General features: G+C 37.6%; 1 protein-coding gene across 5 annotated transcripts in view; it reads right to left on the reverse strand.

The window, feature by feature from the left end:
* Positions 1-20,399, reverse strand: part of COL14A1 (collagen type XIV alpha 1 chain) — a 210,291-nt gene that overhangs the window by 178,569 nt on the left and 11,323 nt on the right. For all 5 annotated transcript variants that reach the window (XM_027063985.2, XM_027063987.2, XM_015085660.3 and 2 more), the window contains exons 2-5: positions 15,329-15,451; positions 9,566-9,682; positions 5,585-5,728; positions 432-521 (exon numbers count right to left, since the gene is read on the reverse strand). In XM_027063985.2, the coding sequence (XP_026919786.2) occupies positions 432-521; positions 5,585-5,728; positions 9,566-9,682; positions 15,329-15,416 (439 nt within the window). In that variant the 5' untranslated portion in view covers positions 15,417-15,451. The remainder of the gene's footprint in view (positions 1-431; positions 522-5,584; positions 5,729-9,565; positions 9,683-15,328; positions 15,452-20,399) is intronic.

Raw genomic sequence — 20,399 nt, forward strand, 5'->3', positions numbered from 1 at the left:
CTGTATCCTAAGAGCAGTTGGAAGCCACTGAATGGGTTTTAAGATGTGTGTGGGGAGAGCATAAGTTCAGATTTGTTTTTGAAAAGATTGCTCAAACTTCTGGGTAGAAAACAAATAGAGATTTTGCTAAATATTCCTGTACACCAGAAAAGAAAAGGCAATTGACATGGAAAGAAATGAACAGATTCTGTCAGTATTTCAATAAAAAAAAAATTCACAAGAACCTGGTGATGTACTAAAAGATGGAGAGGAAGTGAGAGAAAAGTGCTGACAGTTTATACAAGTGAGGAAGGCAGGAGTGACATGGGGATGAAGGAGAGTTCCATATCAGATCTGCACTCTTCTGATGGGGCGACGGCCAGGTATGTGTGTATTGCTTGTGTTATTAAAACTCAACTGCCAAAATTAGCAAACAAAAAAAATAATCTGACCTTCTTCTGGTGGAGATGGTTTGTTCCCGTTTCCTTTATCCACAATCTTGACTCTGGGTTTTGGATCCTTTCTTTTTTCCAAATCTTTAACTGGAAGGAAAGTAGAAACACAGCAACATGTTATGTTAATGTCTGAAAGAAAATTTTCAGTGAGTTTTACTAAAACCTTTGCAAGTATTGAGAGTATTAAGTAGAAATTAGCTCCATGGTAGAATTCCACTCCCAAAGATTAGAACTGCTATTTTATTTTAACCTTGTCATGGGAAGGTGTGGAAAACACCTAAGGAATTACTTTGGTCAAGGACTCATTATGGGCAGCTGTATCTAATAAATTCAACCTTTCATCAACTGCTATGAAATCAGCATGATTATTCCCATTTTGTACATGAGGGAACAAAGGACTAAGTAATTAAAACATATTCCATAAAACCAGAAAGTGTTGGCTCAGGATTCAAGCCAAGTCTTCTGGTCTCTGAACAAGGTCAGTGAGTTGGCCTTTGTTCTAGGAAGATCATGTCCAGAAATATCTTCATTTGGAGTCGGGCTATCTGCGATAGAAGGTGGAGAATCCAAAATAATTTTCTTTCAAGCTTAAAAAAAAAGGGTCCCTACTAATAAATAGTAGTATTTCTTTGTCAATTTCAGTATAAAATTAATACTGAATTAATTAATACATCTGTACCAATCTACTCCCTCATAGCTTCACTTTCCACTGCTTGAAACTCCACAGCCATTTCCTGCTATTGCTTGGCACGTTCACTTGCTTGAGTCAGTCAAGACCACCACCAATGGCGATGGTTTCTGCACAAATAAAACCCCCACGAAAAGGCAGAAGCTATTTTATGATGAGATACTTCATTTAATTGTTGCATTCACTTCAAAGAAATCAGCAAATTTATTGCACCGTGGGCTATGGAGGGGAAGGAATGATTTTCTCCGAACCATTGTTCCTGCTTTCTCTAAGGTGTTATTTCATTAATGCTATCTCTATCATTCCCTCCTCTCCTCCTCTTCTTTCTACTGGCTTCGATCCCTTTGCTGAAAGAGTTTGAGACTTGCCAACTGCCAAAGTCATGTTGCTCTAGTTCTGTTATTTGTTTCCTTAGAAACCTTCCTTGGCTTTCTGGTACCCTAGAGGTTAAATTCCAAGATTAAAAATAAAAATAAAAATAAAAATAAAAATAACAGTACAAGATGCCTTGATCCTGCTATTCCCACTGAACCTTTAATTTTCTAAATCCTTTTTTTTTTTTTTAGACCTCACTCTCTGGCTTTTTTATGAGTCTTGGCCACTTTGGAACACCCTCTTCTGTAAATTCTTCTCCTTGTGAGTTTTTACAAAGGCACTATCCTGGATTTTCTTGTACTCCTCAGACCCCTCCTTTACATTCTCATTTTTTGGCTCCTTTTTCTGTTTCCCATTCCTGAAACATGATCATATACTAAAGTTGCCTTGCATCTCCGTACAGCCCGCCTACACTTTTATCATCTCACAAGTGTAATGCTCACCCTCCTGCGGAAATTTTCCAAATCTACATCTTCAACCCCACCCACCCATAGGCCATGGCTTAAATTGCTTACATTCTGTAAAAGAAGGCTGCAACTTTAATGTGAGAACAATTGTGCCGAGTAGTGATAGAAGCAGAAATAGATCTGGCAAAGAATAATTCCAGAGGTGGAGACTCATGGAAACTTCACAGAGAAGGTGACATTTAAGCCAGACTTGGAAAGATGAAAAGATGAACACAATTTTGTAGGCAGAGATTAACAAAATGTCATTCCAAAATGACAGGAAAATGGTGGCCAAAAAGAAAGTTTGCCAAATAGAGCCATAAACCATTCTGATCTATGTCTGTATCTATCTATCTATCTATCTATCTATCTATCTATCTATCTATCTATCTACAGAAGTCATCTTTCAATTTTGCCCGTAGGTTACATATAAGATGTAATACATATGTCATACCAAGCTGCTGTCTTCCTCATGCAGGAGGCAGAGTAAATTGGAAAACAGACTGTCATAAGCAAAGTGGCATTAATCATAACAACAGCAACCTTGCCCCTAGTATGTGCTGAAGTGAGTTAATCCACACAGTAATAGGCATATATCATTACTCCCATTTGCTGAAAACTGAGGCCATGCTTGATTTGCTTGGCCAAATATACACACCAAATCAGACATGCTTTTCTATCTTCAAACTCCAAATATTGTTTCTCATGCTTCCCTGTGTTCAGAAGATGGACTCATGAGGACCTCAAGTCTCTACACTAATTATAAACCCATATGCACAGCATTTGTCTGGATCATCATTTTCTTGGACCCAACCATGAAAGTCTTCCAGGGAGGGGAGACCAGACTGATAGCTCCATTTCACAAGGAGCAAAACAAAAAAGAAAACCAACCAAAGTTATTTTAATTTCATTGTTACAAACTTTTATTTGGGAAGAACTAATCCCTCCAGCTTGACAATAAAAACAACGCAGCTAAGAAATATATTTGCTTACATATAAGTTATCCCACTACAGTCTTAGACTGTCTCACTAAGATTATTTCAGTTTAAGCAAGCTGAAAACTGCATTTCCTTCTTTTTTTTTTTCAACTTTTTTTTTTGTTTTGTTTTGTTTTTTATTTATTTTTGGGACAGAGAGAGAGAGAGAGAGCATGAACGGGGGAGGGGCAGACAGAGAGGGAGACACAGAATCGGAAACAGGCTCCAGGCTCTGAGCCATCAGCCCAGAGCCTGACGCGGGGCTCGAACTCACGGACCGCGAGATCGTGACCTGGCTGAAGTCGGACGCTTAACCGACTGCGCCACCCAGGCGCCCCAACATTTCCTTCTTTTAAAATGTTTATTTATTTTAAGAGAGAGAGATTGAGTGCATGAGCAGGGAAGGAGCAGAGAGGGAGAGAGAGAATCTCAAGCAGGCTCTGTGCTGTCAGTGCTGAGCCTGATGTGGGGCTCGATCCCAGAATCTTGAGATCATGATCTGAGCCAAAATCAGGAGTCAGACACTCAACTGACTGAGTCATGCAGGGACCCCTAACTGCATTTCCTTTTGTGTTTTGAGTAAATAGCTACTGGGAAAGCTTTTTAAGGTCACCTGTTTCTTATGCTGCTCAATCAGCGAACTATCTGAAATAATCAATTGCAATAACTTCAGCCTAAAATAAAATGTCTCCTTGTCTTTTTATTGCTTCTCACAAATTTTAAGAAGTGTTATTTTGCTTACTCGGAATGTCCAAGGCCAGAAACTGAAATACGGTGCCACAAAGGGAGACAGAGACTGATTTATATGGAAAATAACATAAAAACCTTTTCCAGAGGCTCCAGACAATGTGAATCTCAAAAGAATGGCATGTTGAAACATCTCCCTGTCCTATTGACAGGTGGATTTACCAAATGTCTTTATTCAGAAGTTTTAAGAGGTAGCTGGTTTAAAAAGTTTTTTTTTAATTAACAAAAAATCACAAAATACATGTCCTAAAACATTACTTAGAAGAGGAAGAAAAAACAAGGAAAGAGGGGCAGAAAATCCAGATAGAACACTGCTACACACAGAGTTCTAGAAACCACAGCCTCCCAGATTTGTGGATTAATCTAATGGCATGATTTTAAAAGCTATTGTTATTTGAAATGTCTAGATTTGCTTCAAAATTAGGGCAGAGTGGTGGGGTGGGGGGATAATACATGAAACAGGACTGGCCACGAATGGCTCACTGCTGAAGTGACTGACGGATACTTAGGGATTTTTTATAACTATCCTGATTTTTAAAATGTTTAAAATTATCCTTTAATAAGTTGGATTTTTTAAAGAGTCTATATTAACAATGAAGTAACACAGAAAGTTAACTAGGACAGGCCTCTTCTGTTTGCATTCACCATACACAAAACTTTCCCGTCCGCATTTAAATGGCCCCTCCCAGGAAGAGGGAGTTGCTGTGGTCTCTGATCATGAGAATATAAGGTCACAGGGGAAGGGATCTGCCATGTTCCCGGTGCCTAAAATAGGGCCTGACACTTAGTAGTCATGCAGTATATATTTGGTAAATAAAAAAAAAAACGGTGAATAAATGAATGAATGAATGAATGAATGAATGAAAGTATCTTCCTGAAAGAAGAATCACTGTCTGTATGAACAACTTTTAAACTCAGTATAAGGAAAGGCTTTCTAATGCAGACACGGATTGGGCTACCTCGGAGCTTTCTCTCCTGCTTAGAATATCTCTGCAGGCCCTGCCTTTCCCTGGCTGCCCAACTTACTATTTGAGAACTGTCTCAAATACGAAGCCATCCCCCATCCATTCTCATCCTAGCCCATTATTGGGGCACAGAGATCACCTCCCTTCACAGAGCCCTGAATGTATGTCTCTAGCCAATACTTACCATACTCACAAATCTGTTTGTCATAGGACTTGGCACATAACAGGCCGATGATAAAAATCAGCTGATTAATTATTAGAAAAAGTTAAATTCCTTATTGTATAGACTGTTTACATAGAGGCTGGACTGGCATTTGCTAGGGATACTATAAAGAAGGTACAGGCATCATCTATTGAGTCACTCAGTAAGTATTTATTGAGCACCTGCTACGTGCTGGGTAGATGAGTTGTCTGGGTAAGGTTCAGGGAACAGTGTTAGGAAGAGCATTTGAAAAGTAAAAATTAGGGGCACCTGGGTGGCTCAGTTGCTTAAGCGTCTGACTTTGGCTCAGGTCATGATCTCGTGGTTCGTGGGTTCGAGCCCCACATCGGGCTCTGTGCTGACAGCTCAGAGCCTGGAGCCTGCTTTGGATTCTTTGTCTCCCTCTCTCTCTGCCCCTCTCCTGCTCATGCTCCCTCTCTCTCTCTCTCTCTCTCTCTCTCTCTCTCTCTCTCTCTCAAAAATAAACAAACATTAAAAAAAAAAGTGTGATGTAACTTTAAAAAAAGTAAAAATTAATGGATTTAAGTAGGCGTGCAGTGAAATGGGTAAAGGGAGAAGCAGAGGTGCATCAGTGACAGAAGGAACTCATGGAAGATTGTACTAAAATGCTTTTCAAGATCTCTTCAAATCTAAACAATCCAATTTTAACCTGTTACAATGTTTACTATAGGCAAACTCAGAGCTGGAACAGAGTCCCATGCTGAAACTTTCAGAACTGTAAATACGTACTTCTGAATTGGCCTTGGGCTGGCTTGCTTTCTTTGTCTTTATTGTATGCAATAATTTGAACCGTATAATTCTGGTCTGGCATAAGACCTTGAATAATTGCTTTAGTTGCAGTGTTCTGGAGATTCAATTGATTGGTTTTTCCACCTATAATAAAACAGAAAGATAAATCAGTACTAAGAAACAGGTTAACTGTATACATTAAGAAAATTTATTAATCAAGCAATCAAGACATTTAAAAATATATACGATGGGGCGCCTGGGTGGCGCAGTCGGTTAAGCGTCCGACTTCAGCCAGGTCACGATCTCACAGTCCGTGAGTTCGAGCCCCGCGTCAGGCTCTGGACTGATGGCTCAGAGCCTGGAGCCTGTTTCCGACTCTGTGTCTCCCTCTCTCTCTGCCCCTCCCTCGTTCATGCTCTGTCTCTCTCTGTCCCAAAAATAAATAAACGTTGAAAAAAAAATTTTTTTAAATATATATATATACGATGGTGCATATGTACATTGCACTTAACTTTAATATATTGTTCCTTCTCATTCTTAGCTCTACTCTTTGTATAACTTAAACAGTTGTCTACATAGGACAAAACACATTCAGAAAAATCATTCATCACAATGCATTATTGCTTTTATATGCTAGGGAAAGTCATAGTACAGGATCAGAAGACAGTAAGCCCTTCCCATCAGATATATTCTTCAAGGAGAGAATTCCACTTAAAAGTGCAGGGAAAGGTATGGGCAGACTGAATGTCATTGTCTACAGTGGAATTTTTGCTATGGTCTCTCTAAACTGAGTCAGAGCATCCCTGAAGCACTAGCAATTTAATTATCTCAAATCTGAGCATAACTGGCTCAGGATGTTGATGGAACCAATCATTGCCTGGCTACTTAAAAGTTAGCTTGGTTCATGAAAAGATTTCAAACCTCCATGATCTCTCCATCAAATTAGACTAACATCTAAGGCTTTCTTGGAAATACTGTTGATTAAATATTCAACTTTTATGCAAAATTCCAAAGATAGATTTCTTTTCTGATTTCTAATAGCACTTACTAAGTCTGAGAAAGGAGAAATTTAAAACCTCTGCCTCACTAACACTAATAGCAAAAAGGATCTGAAATTTGCTGAATGAATTAAACATAACACAGATTATAATAAATTTTAATCATATTCTCATAAAATTAATGATGTTATGTCTGAAATCTGAAACCTTTGTCTTGCCAAAACCCATTTCTTTAAATGCATTTATGTCCGAGATGTTAAACCTGGTTTCACAAAGTTCTATTGTTTAAAACTCATCTCCTACAAATACTTACAAATAAATCTTTCTTAATGTGTGCATCATTAAAAAAAAAAAGTGTCTTAGGATACTTTGTATTAGAGCCCCACTCTGAGAGGCACAGGGTGTATTATTTTACTAAAGGCCTTGAGAATCTTGCAATAAAAAGGCTTTAAACTCTTTAAGACAGGAGTTCTTAACTTTATTTGACCATTAAACCATTAGGTTGTATAAGAGCTGTAGCATCTTTCAGATTACCATGGACCATGCTTTGGGAAAGACTGATATAAACAATACTTGGAACATCTCTTGCAGTGTTCAAATGTCTACATTTTGTGTCTAGACGCGTTTATTACTCTCTTTATTTACTCTGTTTATGTTTTATCAAGGAGATACCAGAGTGTCGACACTGTGTTATTGGCTTGGGTCACGGCAGCAAGGACATGGGGTCACTGGAAAAAATGTAACGAGTATTCATGAAGAAATCATTTGCTTTCATTCTCAATTTTTAGTTTGTCTCTGGAGGTGTTTAAGCAAGAGCTGGAGGTCTGCTTTGTGGGTATGTTGTGGTGGAGGGGATTGAAAGATCTGGCTGAGCTTTGGTTCCAAAGCTACACAAGTCACTTCTAAGACTCCCTGATTCCTTTATGACACGTACGTGAGGTACTCAATAGTTTAGTATTATCAGCAATTAATCAGGTAGTTAAAACACTGATAACCTGAAGGAAACAAACAAAAAAAAAGAATAACTTTTTAAGATCCAATATGGGGAATTCTCAGAGGTACCGCAAATTGGAAACTTGTATTTTGACCTTTAAAGTTATGATGTTTAAGAATCTCTTTAACTTGAATTTCCCATGAGGACTTATTTTAGAATGTAAACTGCATTTTCAGAAGTCAAAGTTATTTCAAAAGTGGGCCATGCTTCAAAATGAAAATTCTGAACCAGGCTTGAGAATGAAATACCGTTTTCTGCAAGTGAGTCACTTCTGTGGGCCACCATGGGAAAAGTTGGCATCGGTGACACTGAACCAAGAATCATTCTAAGGAGCCTATGGGTAATATTTGTTAATAGAAGAAGGTCCTTTTTTAGTAGTGGCCGAGCAAGAAACCAGGTGTTTCATCTGCTTGTTTTAAATCCACCACTGGGGGGACGCCTGGGTGGCGCAGTCGGTTAAGCGTCCGACTTCAGCCAGGTCACGATCTCACGGTCCGTGAGTTCGAGCCCCGCGTCAGGCTCTGGGCTGATGGCTCAGAGCGTGGAGCCTGTTTCCGATTCTGTGTCTCCCTCTCTCTCTGCCCCTCCCCCGTTCATGCTCTGTCTCTCTCTGTCCCAAAAATAAATAAACGTTGAAAAAAATTAAAAAAAAAGAAAAATAAATAAAAATAAATAAATAAATAAATAAATCCACCACTGGGTAAAATGTCCACAACTATGAACAACAGAGCATCTGTTGACCTCATTAAATGAGTTGCAGAAAGGTGTCTAACAGCAAGGAGTCCAGGTTCTTGTAAATCTCTTTATCACCAATAAAGAGGAAAAAATTATACTTAGGCAAATATATATTATACAGATGTGTTATATGAAATATTTGTTATGTACTATGTGAAAATGTATCCTAGGAAAGGAACTGAGGTCTGAGAGACGTACTCAAGATCTTCTTTAAATCAATCATGGGTTAATATGATTGAGCTCCTACTATTTGGCAGTCACTCTTTTAAGTGCTTGGCATTTATAAATTAATTTAGTCCTTACAACAAGTGCTTCCCAAATTTAATACGCATAGGAATCCTCTGTGAGTCTTGGTAAAAATTAGAAGCCAGTTCAGTAAGTGGGGGGTGGGGACCAACAGTCTGCATTTGCTCTCAACTGATGCTTCTGCTGCTGATTCCCAGACCACATTTTGAGTTCCAAGCCTTACAACAACTCCACGAGGTGGGTACTAGTGCTGTTTGTGCATCTTGTGTAAGAAGAAACTGAGGAACTGAGAGACTGAATAACTTGCCCACATGACATCTTACGCCCCACAGAACCAAGTTCTAAAAGCAAGCAGTCTGTTTTCTTGATCCCTTCTTTGTCTCCATGACCACCATGCGACAGTGGAAATTCCTCCACATACTCCGTATTATTTTAGTTGATCAGATGTGTACAGTAAAAACATAAAATAGAAGAAAAAATTCAACCAAAATTTAATGTATAAAAATGTACATAACTACTTTATCTTCATGATCAATAAATTCAACTTTTGTCTTTCCTGTTTTAACTTATCACTTATTTTTATAATGTATACTTAGTTTTCATAATTTTAATGTGTAACTGCTGAATAATATACTATCAAGTTAATTAATCATAATTTGCTCAGCTGGTCACAACCGTCGGCCTTCCAGATGTATTGGATTTTTTTTTTAAGTGTCAACACACCAAAAATATTCATCCTATGTCAAAACAGAAGTGGTGAAGATTTTAATCTGGAAACTTCTCCTGCGGAGAATTATGGTGAGCTCAATAGTGACTCTTTAGACTTTAGGAACATTATTTCCTTGATTAGAGGGTGAGATTTCAAGTTCAAATATTAAATTAAAAAGAAAACTTTCAAAAAATCCTCTTACAAATGATTTTAAAGCAACACTCAGTATTTCACATTTTTAGTTATCTATGTGTAAAAAGTTGCTAATACTCCACAAAATACAAACAGCTCTATTTTACCTGAAGCTGGAGTCACAAGAAGTTTGTATCCACCAAATTTTCCCCTTGGAGCCTTCCATGAAATCTGTATACTGTCCTGAGATAATACATTATATCGTAACCTTGTGGGTGGAGCCACTGAAAAAGAAAAACAAAAAATTGCTTAAGGATTGAAACATTTAAGTTTCCTTTAGTTAAACTGAAGAGTCAAAGTAATGAAATCAAAATATATGACTTCATCAACCTCAAAATATGCTCTTTCTATAACCCCATTAATGAATTGATCAGTTTGCACAATGATACAAACCCAAGAGTATCTGTTTCTTAAGAGATAAGCGTTTGTCAAATAGTATTGACCTTATGACAAAAAACTGTGACTTAGGGTTAAAATTTAATAATCTGGTCAACTTTAAACTGAAGGCAATCTTGCAAAATGTGTTCATTATGTTACAAACATTGTGTGTGTGTGTGTGTCCCTACTTGGAACATGTGAGTTTTATAATCTACTCTCCTGGGGCCTGTTTTATGCCTTCAGTTTTTTTACTTTAGTAATCCAATATATTTTATGATAAGGTCATTTAAGAAGGCTATCATGGACATATTAGAGTAATAAGATCTTCATTTAAAAACATCTGAGAAAGAGATTAAAAGGGACCAAAATAAAAAAGACCAATAAAAGATAATTATGTTTTATAAACTTTGATCCATTCTTGAAATTTGGCGGATTTGTATCTTTTGGCAAGATCCATAGCACATGGTCATGACTCATCCCAGTATATTTATTCTTTTCTGATAGTTCACGCAATGGGTACGTCTATATTACTTTTTACGTATGTCATTCAAACTTCAAAACATGTTTTTGGAACCCTACTATCAGTGTCCCAGAATTTCAAAAGAAATCCTTTAAGAAGAAGATTTTAATGATATAATATCAAAATTAGTTTGTCAAAAAAGAAAAGCTAAGGTGTAACAGAAAAGTTAGCACTTACTACCCATTTTTATGCCCTGCTTTTCTTTCTCGCTTGAGAAAACACAGGGAGGGGGAGGAAATAAACATACTCTTTCACAGGGATGTAGCATGACATGGAGTTTGGACACAAATTTGATTCTAGTTCTGTCACTTATTAGATAAAGAACCTTGAGTAAGTGATTGTTTTTTCCAAAGCCTTATTTTTAGAAAAGGTGACAGCAATACTTTCTGCACAACATAGATGGCAATAGACAATAGGATAATGGATACAATGTATTATAATAGGTGGTCAGTAAATGTTTGCTCCTCTTGCCCTTACTTCAACTAATGGGTGATCTCAAAAGCTCACTGGATTCTCACAAAAAATACACAGCTATCCCAACTTTACATATAAAGGAACCAAAGAGAAGCTAGAGATGTGTCCAAGTTTACATACTGGTGAATGACAAGCTCTGACCCCAAGCAAAATGCTCTGTTTCTTTGGCAGAAGAGCCATATTAAGAAGGCACCCTTTATTGAGCTAGGTGAATGAGTGATTTACCTCTCTACAAACTATCCACTCATTCAAAATCAATGAGCAGTGAAGGACACAATCAAGAATAGTTATTCTCTGGGGTGCCTGGGTGGCTCAGTTGGTTAAGTGTCCAACTTCAGCTCAGATCATGATCTAACGGTTCACGAGTTCAAGCCCCACATCGGGCTCTGTGCTGACAGCTCAGAGCCTGGAGCCTGTTTCAGATTCTGTGTCTCCCTCTCTCTCTGCCCCTGCCCCACTCATGCTCTGTCTCTCTCTTGAAAATAAATAAAACCATTAAAATTTTTTTAAAAAGAATAATTATTCTCTTCCTGTTGTCCTTTACTACCTCTTAGCAGAGAATGCTAGCCATACAAAACAAAAACATTAGCTTACCATTCTCAATTTGACATGAATGGAAGAGTTTACATTTCTCTGGTTTATGGGATAATATGGATTTATCATAAGAACAACTACACTGCAATTCAAGAGGAAGATAGCTGAACCTAACATTTGGGTGAACAGAAAAACTATTACTATTTTGCTCAGTGTGGAACTTGGGGAGAATAATGTATTCATAGGTAGGCTCTTATTACTTATGGAAGAAAATTTAAAATAATAATTAAACCATTTTAAACAATATATCAAGTGTCTCCACCAAATCTTGCCAGTGGGCTGCTAGACATCATGGGCCAAGCTCATGACAGAGTTCTGCCTGAACGCCCTGGTGAAAGACAGCTGACATGCCTGGGAACCATCAAGTGGAAAAGTACAGTAAATAGGATGAGGGCCTCAGGTCTAGGCAGTTGCAAGAGGATCAACCCATTCTGTTGGTACCCCAGGTGTGCGGACTTCTCAAGGAGGACAAATAAGTCAACCCAGGATTCCTAGGTTAAAGATTAGAAATCTTTACAGCATTCTCTGGCCAGGCCACTGTTCTTCAAATGTGGTCTGAGTTTATAGCCTGACACGTTTTTTTAGTCAACAGCCACAGCCTTCTGAACCTCCAGGAGAAAGTGATTAGGATAACAATGGCCATGCTCTGATTCCATGCCCAGAAAATACAGAGGGTGCTCCAGACCCAGAGGGCACTGGCTTCCTTTGAACTGCTCAAAGAAATACAATGTGAAGCAACTGCAACAACAATATCCATCCACGTTCAACTTTTTAAACAATTTATAAATGATGCGGATGACTACAGTCCCATTACAACTGCTAGCAAAAAGCAATACCACCATTTTCTTTCATCAACAGACCACACCTATTGCCTATATACGCAAAAATACTCTCTCAATCATTAAAAGAAAATCTTGGGTAGAGACAGAGTTCACATTTCCTTTAGGTTTTTGCCTATCGGGGAAAAACAGTGAACAGAAAAAATGCTAGTTAAGAAAGAAGAAGGCATGAGGTCATAGTATCAAACTTCAAAATTAGCTCCTTTTTCTCTGTATGGAAGACACTGGGACTTGTGCCAGAGCAAGGGTAGCAAGACTGACAGAAACATTGTAAATCCAGTGCACAAATAAATGTCTCATGGAACAAAAAGTTGTGGATCTTTAATGCCAGACCCATGCTTTTTCTTTCTGCAGCCCCAAGGAGGTCCTTCTATACGTATACTTAACTTCCAGTGATAATTACACTCTCTCTCCCTTTCAAATAAATAAAACTTAAAGTAAATTTTTTTAAGCAACTCCAATTATCTATTCTCTGCTCAAAATCAATCACATAAATAAATGGTGTCATGGTCGATAGAAATAAGATTCAGTTTCTCAAACATCTCACGTACTTCCCTAAAAGCAAAAGAAGCCAATGACATCTGAAGTCTTTTCTTACTGGGATTTCCTCTAGCAGGTGCCCACCATCTTCCTTCTAGAAAGTTTCTCCACTGGACCATGCCTTTTCAATTCACCTCTGAGACCTCAAAGTCCCCATCAGATAACCTCCAAGCATAAAACAGCTCAGATATATCCCCTGTCTCATCCCTTTCACCTAAGCTCCAGACCACCCACTACCCACCAGACATCTTGTCCTGGATGTTCCACAAACAGTGGAAGCTCCACATATGTGTCTGAGACTGACATCATCTTCAGATTAAACTTGCTTCATCATTTATTCTTTTTCAAGTTTTTTTTCTTTTAATATTGAGAGAGACAGAGACAGAGAGAGGTAGAGAGAGAAGGAAAGAGAGAATCCCAAGCAGGTTCTGCCCTGTCAGCACAGAACCTGACGCAGGGCCAATCCATGAACCGTGAGATCATGACCTGAGCTGAAATCAAGAGTCGGACGCTTAACCGAATGAGCTACCCAGTCACCCCTATTCTTTTATTAATCTCTTCAACAAATGTCTACTATGACTGAGGCATTGGTCTGCATCAGAGATATAGACACCAATAAGTACTGAAGTATAGGTAAACAAGCAATTATGACGCAAAGGTACAGAAGCAATAATAACACGTGAGTTGAAATTAAAGGTCCCGTCTACTGAGCAAAAAGCCTTACAGTCCTCTTTGATATTTCCCTTTTACACCTCCCTCCATATCTAATCAGGAAGGAAGTCTTCTCTCTTCTACCTCTGAAATGGTTCTTGGATTCACTCTCTTCCCTCTGTTCCCCCACCTGGCTCAGACCCTCAACCTCTACTTCCCAGACACGTTAGTATAATCTTCTAATGGTCTCTCCTACTTCATTCTTATTCCCCAAGCCACTAGGGGTCACAAATATGAGTAGCAGCGATATTGCTATCAGTGTCTCTAAAAACAGAGCTGTTTAAAATCCTCCACAATTTGGCTCCAATCTACCTTTCCAGCTTTGTCTTTTGCTACACCCCCACCCCACACACAGAACTTATACTGTGAGTTATCTGCCTAACTGACGGCATCCCTGAAAGCACCCCAGAAGGGTCTCTGTGCGATCAGTTACTCCACCAATGACGATTTCTGAATTAAGTTAGACTAAGATAGTGGCTCTGAAGGGCTTTGTGATTTGCCTGCTCTTTGCTCCTAAGGACCTGTGCTTGTATCCCACAGTTTCGATGGTGAGTTACCTGAGATTTCTAGTACCACTGCGGAAAGTGTTCTTACATTAATGTAAACGGGGTAAGCAGAATTTGTCTAACTGTTCCCTGTGTGTTGCATGAAGTAGTCAGAAATATGGTCTTTTGCTCAGTGTTTGAACACTGTTCGAGCCTGCCAAGGGTCACGTTCCATGCCTTTGCAAACAAGCACGCCTCACTTTAAGGAAGCAGGGTGTGGTGGTTCTTAACATTTGACTTTTCTACGACTGTAAATTCCAAGCATTAGACATAAACACTCCTAAAACAACTTTCTTTATCTCATTTACATTTCCTTGCTAAGCTGATGAATGACGATCTCTGTACCAACATTTCTGTTTCTGCAAGATTATCGTGTTTACCCAGTAAGGTAGTTTTGCTCATTTATACGCGTTGTGCACTTACTCCGGAGGTTAGCACACTTCTTCTGCAAAAGGCCAGATAATAAATATTTTAGGCCTTGGGGGCTATACAGTTTCTGTCACAACTACTCAAATTCTCAATGTGAAGCAGCCACAGACATATGTAAACAGATAGCAGCATTCCAATAAAACGTTAATGACAAAAGCAAGCAGTCTTCTGTTATTTGGCCCATGAGTGGTAGTTTACCCACTCTTAACATACTTTAGAAAAATGAGTCGAAACCAAAAATAAAGGTGCAGATCCCAGTAATACAAACAGTAGATTTCAAAAATGAAGTTCAATGAAAACGAAGCTAGAAATAGCCGGAAATGCTTAAAATAGTGTATCAGCAGTTTCTGTCAGTCTCTTAGGAAACTCTACATTGTGTGCTCAATTTTTAAAGAAAGGAACAAAATAAGGACCAGGTATCAAGTGGTAGAAATATTTTGTAGACCTTCTATTTAAGAGACAAGGCATGACTCAGGTACCTACATACACACATTATAGCTCCTCATTAATGGAACTGATTTGGTAGCATGCAAATTTGGCTTCTGCCGATTAAATCTGCACAGCCTTTTCAGAAGCATGTGAAGAACGAGCTATTCAACAAACCACCACAAAATGACTATGCTCAGTCACTGGTGAGATCTTAACCGTCATCAAAGTTGTGTGGCACATTTCTACAAGGCAAACAGTTGGTAAAACTGAGTAAAAGCCAACATATGACCCTGCCTAGAAACACAGTAGAACCAGTGACTCACTATTAGGGTAGGTAAAATAAAAAATAATAATCGGAACCAGTGCAGCTAGAGTCCCAGCCCTAATGATTATCTTAAAGTTTTGCGTTACCTTGACCCTGGACAATGGTGCAAAAATAAGCAATTGCCAGAAAAGCTGGAAACAACCAGTATTGCATGTCGCACTGAAAAATCTTCATTTTATCCTCTGCTTTTCACATGAGATGCAGCAATCCTGGAAATAGAGAGCACAGGAATGTTTTGAGAAGCCTGAAAATAATGTATATGCGTCCTCTAAGACAGGCCAACCACCCAACATGGATTAGTAATGTCAGGAAGTAATTCATTCTCCCAGGCACCGTATACTTCACTCTGAAATATGAACTGATAAAAGAAAACCTTTTGAGAAGATGCTGTAAATGGAGAGAATGATCTGAAAGATTTGGGAAAGAAGTTCAGAAAGTACTTTGTGACTCCTTGTAAGGCATAAATTGCACAGTGAATTTTCCAAATGGTTAAATTCCAAAAGTTTATGTGAAATGAGCATTATAAATGAGACAATCACAATTTCCTTGACAGGAATGTGTTCCTCCAGGATTTTTCACATAAAGTCAAAAGTCCTTCTATTTGCCTACAAAGTAAAGATATATAGGACCTTTCTTCTGGTAGTTAAAGAGAATTTGAAAAACCACTTTGTGCTAATACTAAATCACTGTTCTGCCTCTATTTCACTGGGCTGAAAAATCTATAATCCTTTCACCTTTTCTTTTAACTTTTTTGTCCTACGTGTAAATCTAAAAACTCTTCCAAGGTTTTCTTTTTCACGAGGAAATCAATGAAAGAAAAACTCTAAGAAAAAGAGAAATGAAAAGGGGCAGAAGAAGGTACGTAAGGAAGAAAAGAGGGAGGGAGGGAAAGAAGAAGTGTGAAGAGAGAAGAAGCAAGAGTGACTGGTCAATTTACGAGCACAGTCTACAAACTGTTGACCATAATTATAAGCCACTACAAAGGAGAAATTCCAAGAAATTTCCTCAAAGGATAAAAAGACATGTGAAAAGTTTTCTTCTACCTAGGGCATTTTTTCATTCATGTATTCATTCATTCATTCTCTAATATTGTTTCACAAAAGATCTGAGGCAAATTTCAGATAAATAGCAAATAATGTTTTTACTATGTCCACTGTGATATTTAGAACGTATTTAACTACACAATTTATTAGCAAAACTGTGTGATCTCTCAGCTTAAACCTTATCTTTCTTGGTTCTTGCTCCCTTATCAGTATTCAAGGGGTGTGTTTCTGACTTCTCTTCTCCCTCCAGAATAGAGAATCTATATATTTATCCACTTTGCAGGGGTTTTTTTGAGAACAAGTTTTTGTTTTGTTTTGTTTTGTTTTACTCATCAATGCTATGTTTTGTTTTCTGATTTATTTCTGCGCGTATCATCAGGAATTGCTTCTTTTTGCTTTTCTCTTATTGTTTTATTTGCTTTTTGTTTTTCTTTGTGATTTTGTTTTTTGTCAAATCTTAATGTAATATTATTCTTTATTTGAGGCCATTAATTTTCCTCTGAATATGCTTTGGCCACATCATATAAGCTTCAACTTCCTTTTTAACTGAAGAGTTATTTCAGTGAATGTAGTAAAGCCTAAAAGTCTATGAACAGAGAAAGCAATAGGACTAATGCATTTAAACCTCTGAGATTCTGGTGTAATTCCAGAGTAATACAGTGTATATTCAGAGGAATAAATTGTATTTCCCTCAGGCAATCATTCAAAAACAAATTGGGGTCAAGTACTTTTTGTATAATACCCAGTGATAGTCTTGTGTACAACTCTTTCGTGTTGCCAATAAAAGGGAAATCTGTAAGCTTTGATATTCATGTAAGTAAACAAGCTAAGATCCTGTAATAAAAATTTTAAAATGTGCTCGATTGTGCCTAGAGACCCAAAAAATATCTTCTCCTATCATCCTACCATAGTTCCAAAATACTAATTACAAAAGAATATTTCTGTGGGGCACCTGGGTGGCTCAGTCGGTTAAGCGTCCAACTTCGGTTCAGGTCACGATCTCGTGGTTCGTAGGTTCGAGCCCTGCATTGAGCTCTGTGCTGACAGCTCAGAGCCTGGTGCCTGCTTCAGATTCTGTGTCTCCCTCTCTCTCTCTCTCTGCCTCTCAAAAATAAACATTAAAAAATTTTTTTTCAAAGAATATTTCCTTGGACTGAAATATTCACATACGGGAGGCTCCTTAAAATTCCAAATGGAAAGGCAATACATTAAGTGCCTATTCTGAAAGAATAAGCAACACATTAAGTGACTAATATATGTATTTATTATATATATATTTAGCCTTTTAGCATGGGTTGATTCATCACAGATTAGTAAACCAACCATTTGTCAGAACACAAAGGAAATTGAATAAACAGTGAGCAACTTTTGATAAATTAAAGGAGCAAAGACCTTGGGGCATATATAGAACCCTCACTCTACAAAGGCAAGAATAAGATTAGATGGATTATCCAAAGAGATATGAATGGCACTTATGTAGACAGAAGGCATGAATACAAAGGATTTCAAAAGATATGGGAGTGGGCTTCAGCCCTAACACAACCAAGAAATCAATAAATCTGCCAGTCACCCAGACAGCTGTCCTGTACAGCCCCCAAAAAACCATACCAGCAGAATCACCCTCTCAACTCAAACAAAATATTCTAAGATTTTGTACCCCAACATTATAACTGTAGGTTTCAACCAGAACCAGGCAAGGGGAAGAAAGGTAAGGAAATAGGCCACATTTGTGTTTCTGGCATACATTTTAAGATCAGGGGACTTTTGGTTAGCTACCACACGATAGGATTTTAACATAGGAGAAAACGATCCTTTTACAAACCATAAGCCAAAAGACTTTCTCTGTTCTCTTCAAAACACAAGTCCTGTGTCCAGGTGTTTTGAAGCAATAATTAACGCAACACAATGGAAGCTAATTTGCATTTCACAAAATTTAATTTTAATTAATTAATTAACTAATCAACTATTCTACCCTCCTCTTGGTAATTTAAAAACAAACAGTATTATTTAGATGGAAAAAATTGTGCCATAGCTTATCTTTAAATCTTCCTTTTTGTTGTTTACTTTAAATTAGGATGAGTAATACCATATTGAGAGAAGTGGAATTTTAGTTTTCCCAAGGTTTTCTGCCAAGTCTCCAAATTTTTGGACAGTAAAATAGGGGCAAGAAGAATCCCAATTCCTATTAAAGTGCCATGAGACACTTTAACATTTACCAAAATGTCAAAGCCTAATTTGTTGAAACTTTGCCCAAAATCCTGCCCAACACAAATAACTCTGCCTTGGTTTTTTTTGTTTGTTTGTTTGTTTGTTCGTTCATTTTGTTTTGTTGGTTTAAAAACATCATATTAAAAATGGGTACTTAGTTCTAAGTTCAGAAGGTATACACCCAATTCTGGGAAAATTGATAATGTTTAGTATAAGTTTTCTCAAAACACTGTCACAATTTTGTGGTCCATAATTTAAAACTATCCCAATTAGGGCTAATTTGCCCTTCTACTTCATGTGTTCTGTTTTATTTAATCTCATTTGTATAGTTGAGATTAATAAGGAGCAAAGGCCCTGAGTATAGCCAGTTTTATCAAAATTCCTTAAAATATTTATTCTAAAGTTTTTGTAAACCACTGATACACACACAAACATACATACACACAAACACTTGTACAGACTTACACACACATGTACCTTCCAATCTTGCATAATGTTCTCTTCAATCAGTGCTGACTTACAAAAAAAACCCAACCAAACAAACCGTGAACTTCAACAAAATCTTTGCTAGCTATCTGGCATTTGGTCTTGAAAGAGTTTGTTATTTGTAGTATTGAGATTTCCATTCCAACAATCTCTTGTTGAGAGTCCCACTATATAACCAAAGCTCTCTACTTGCTACTAAGGAAAATACAAAACTTTATACTATACAATCCCTGCCCTCAGCGATCTCACAATTTTATTGAAAAGAAAGATCACGAGCAAATACATTGCAAAGCTTAATAAAAGTAAGTATGAAATAGAAGAAAGACTTAGCACAAAGTGGTAATATAAATAGAAAACTGGGAGTTAGGAAGACAATTCTGCCAATAATTTGTTAGGGGTCCTTGGCTAACTGGTGTAACCACTCTGACTTGGTTTCTTCATACAAAATGTGCAAATTAGCATCTATCTGATAGAGTGATTGAGATAATGCAGATAATGTATTTAGAACAAAGGTAGCTCTCAGAAAGTTCTAACTAGTTCCAAGTTAGCAACACATTCTAAGAACACGAAGGACAAGGGAATGATAGAATCAATAAATTTTGCTACTGGAGTAGACACTAAAGGAGGAAGGAAATGCAGGATGTCTTTATCTATCCCATCATGTTACGGTTGTAGGACTAACTTGGCAAAAGGCTTAGGTAAAAACCGAAGACCCAGATAATGACAGAGACACAATTATTCGCATGAGTGAACTGCTTTAAACTTTTCAAAATATGCTCCTATCCATGTTTTATCATTTCCTACATGACAGCTCTATATAGATTGAAAATCATCAACCATACGAGCATGTGAAAAATTTGACTTAAGAGCAACTCACAGACTTTAAAAAAAAAGACTTAGCAGTTCTAGTTGACAAGTTCATGCAAAGATTTAAAAGAAATGAGAATGTGAAAAAAAATGGGGATGTTGAAGCATGTTTTAAGCCTAGGAAAACTAAGAATCAGAGGCATATGATGAATGTCTTCAAATATTTGAAGAGATTTCACGTAGAAAATAAAACAAGCTATTTTGTGCAACTTCTGCAAATCGAAGTTGAATCAATGAACCAACCCAAAGAGATGTGGATTTAGATGTAAAAATTCTCTACCTTAGAACTGGGTCTTCTCTTTTACTAGAAGTTCTGAGGCAGTGGCCTATAAGAGATACTATAGAAGGGAAAGGGAACTGGACAAAATGACCTCTAAGATGCTTTCTCCAACCCTCTACTGTTTATACTTTAATGTTCACTTTATAAAAGGAGAATTTTATAGTCAACTGATGATCTAGGTCATACAGATTTGCAGATAAAAAAGCAAAGACTAAAAACAGGTCTATAGTTTTTAGATCTATTGCTTTGGTCCAGTGTGTTAACATCGTTTAG

The sequence above is a fragment of the Acinonyx jubatus genome, chromosome F2 (assembly GCF_027475565.1).
Source record: "Acinonyx jubatus isolate Ajub_Pintada_27869175 chromosome F2, VMU_Ajub_asm_v1.0, whole genome shotgun sequence".
Lineage (NCBI taxonomy): Eukaryota > Metazoa > Chordata > Mammalia > Carnivora > Felidae > Acinonyx > Acinonyx jubatus.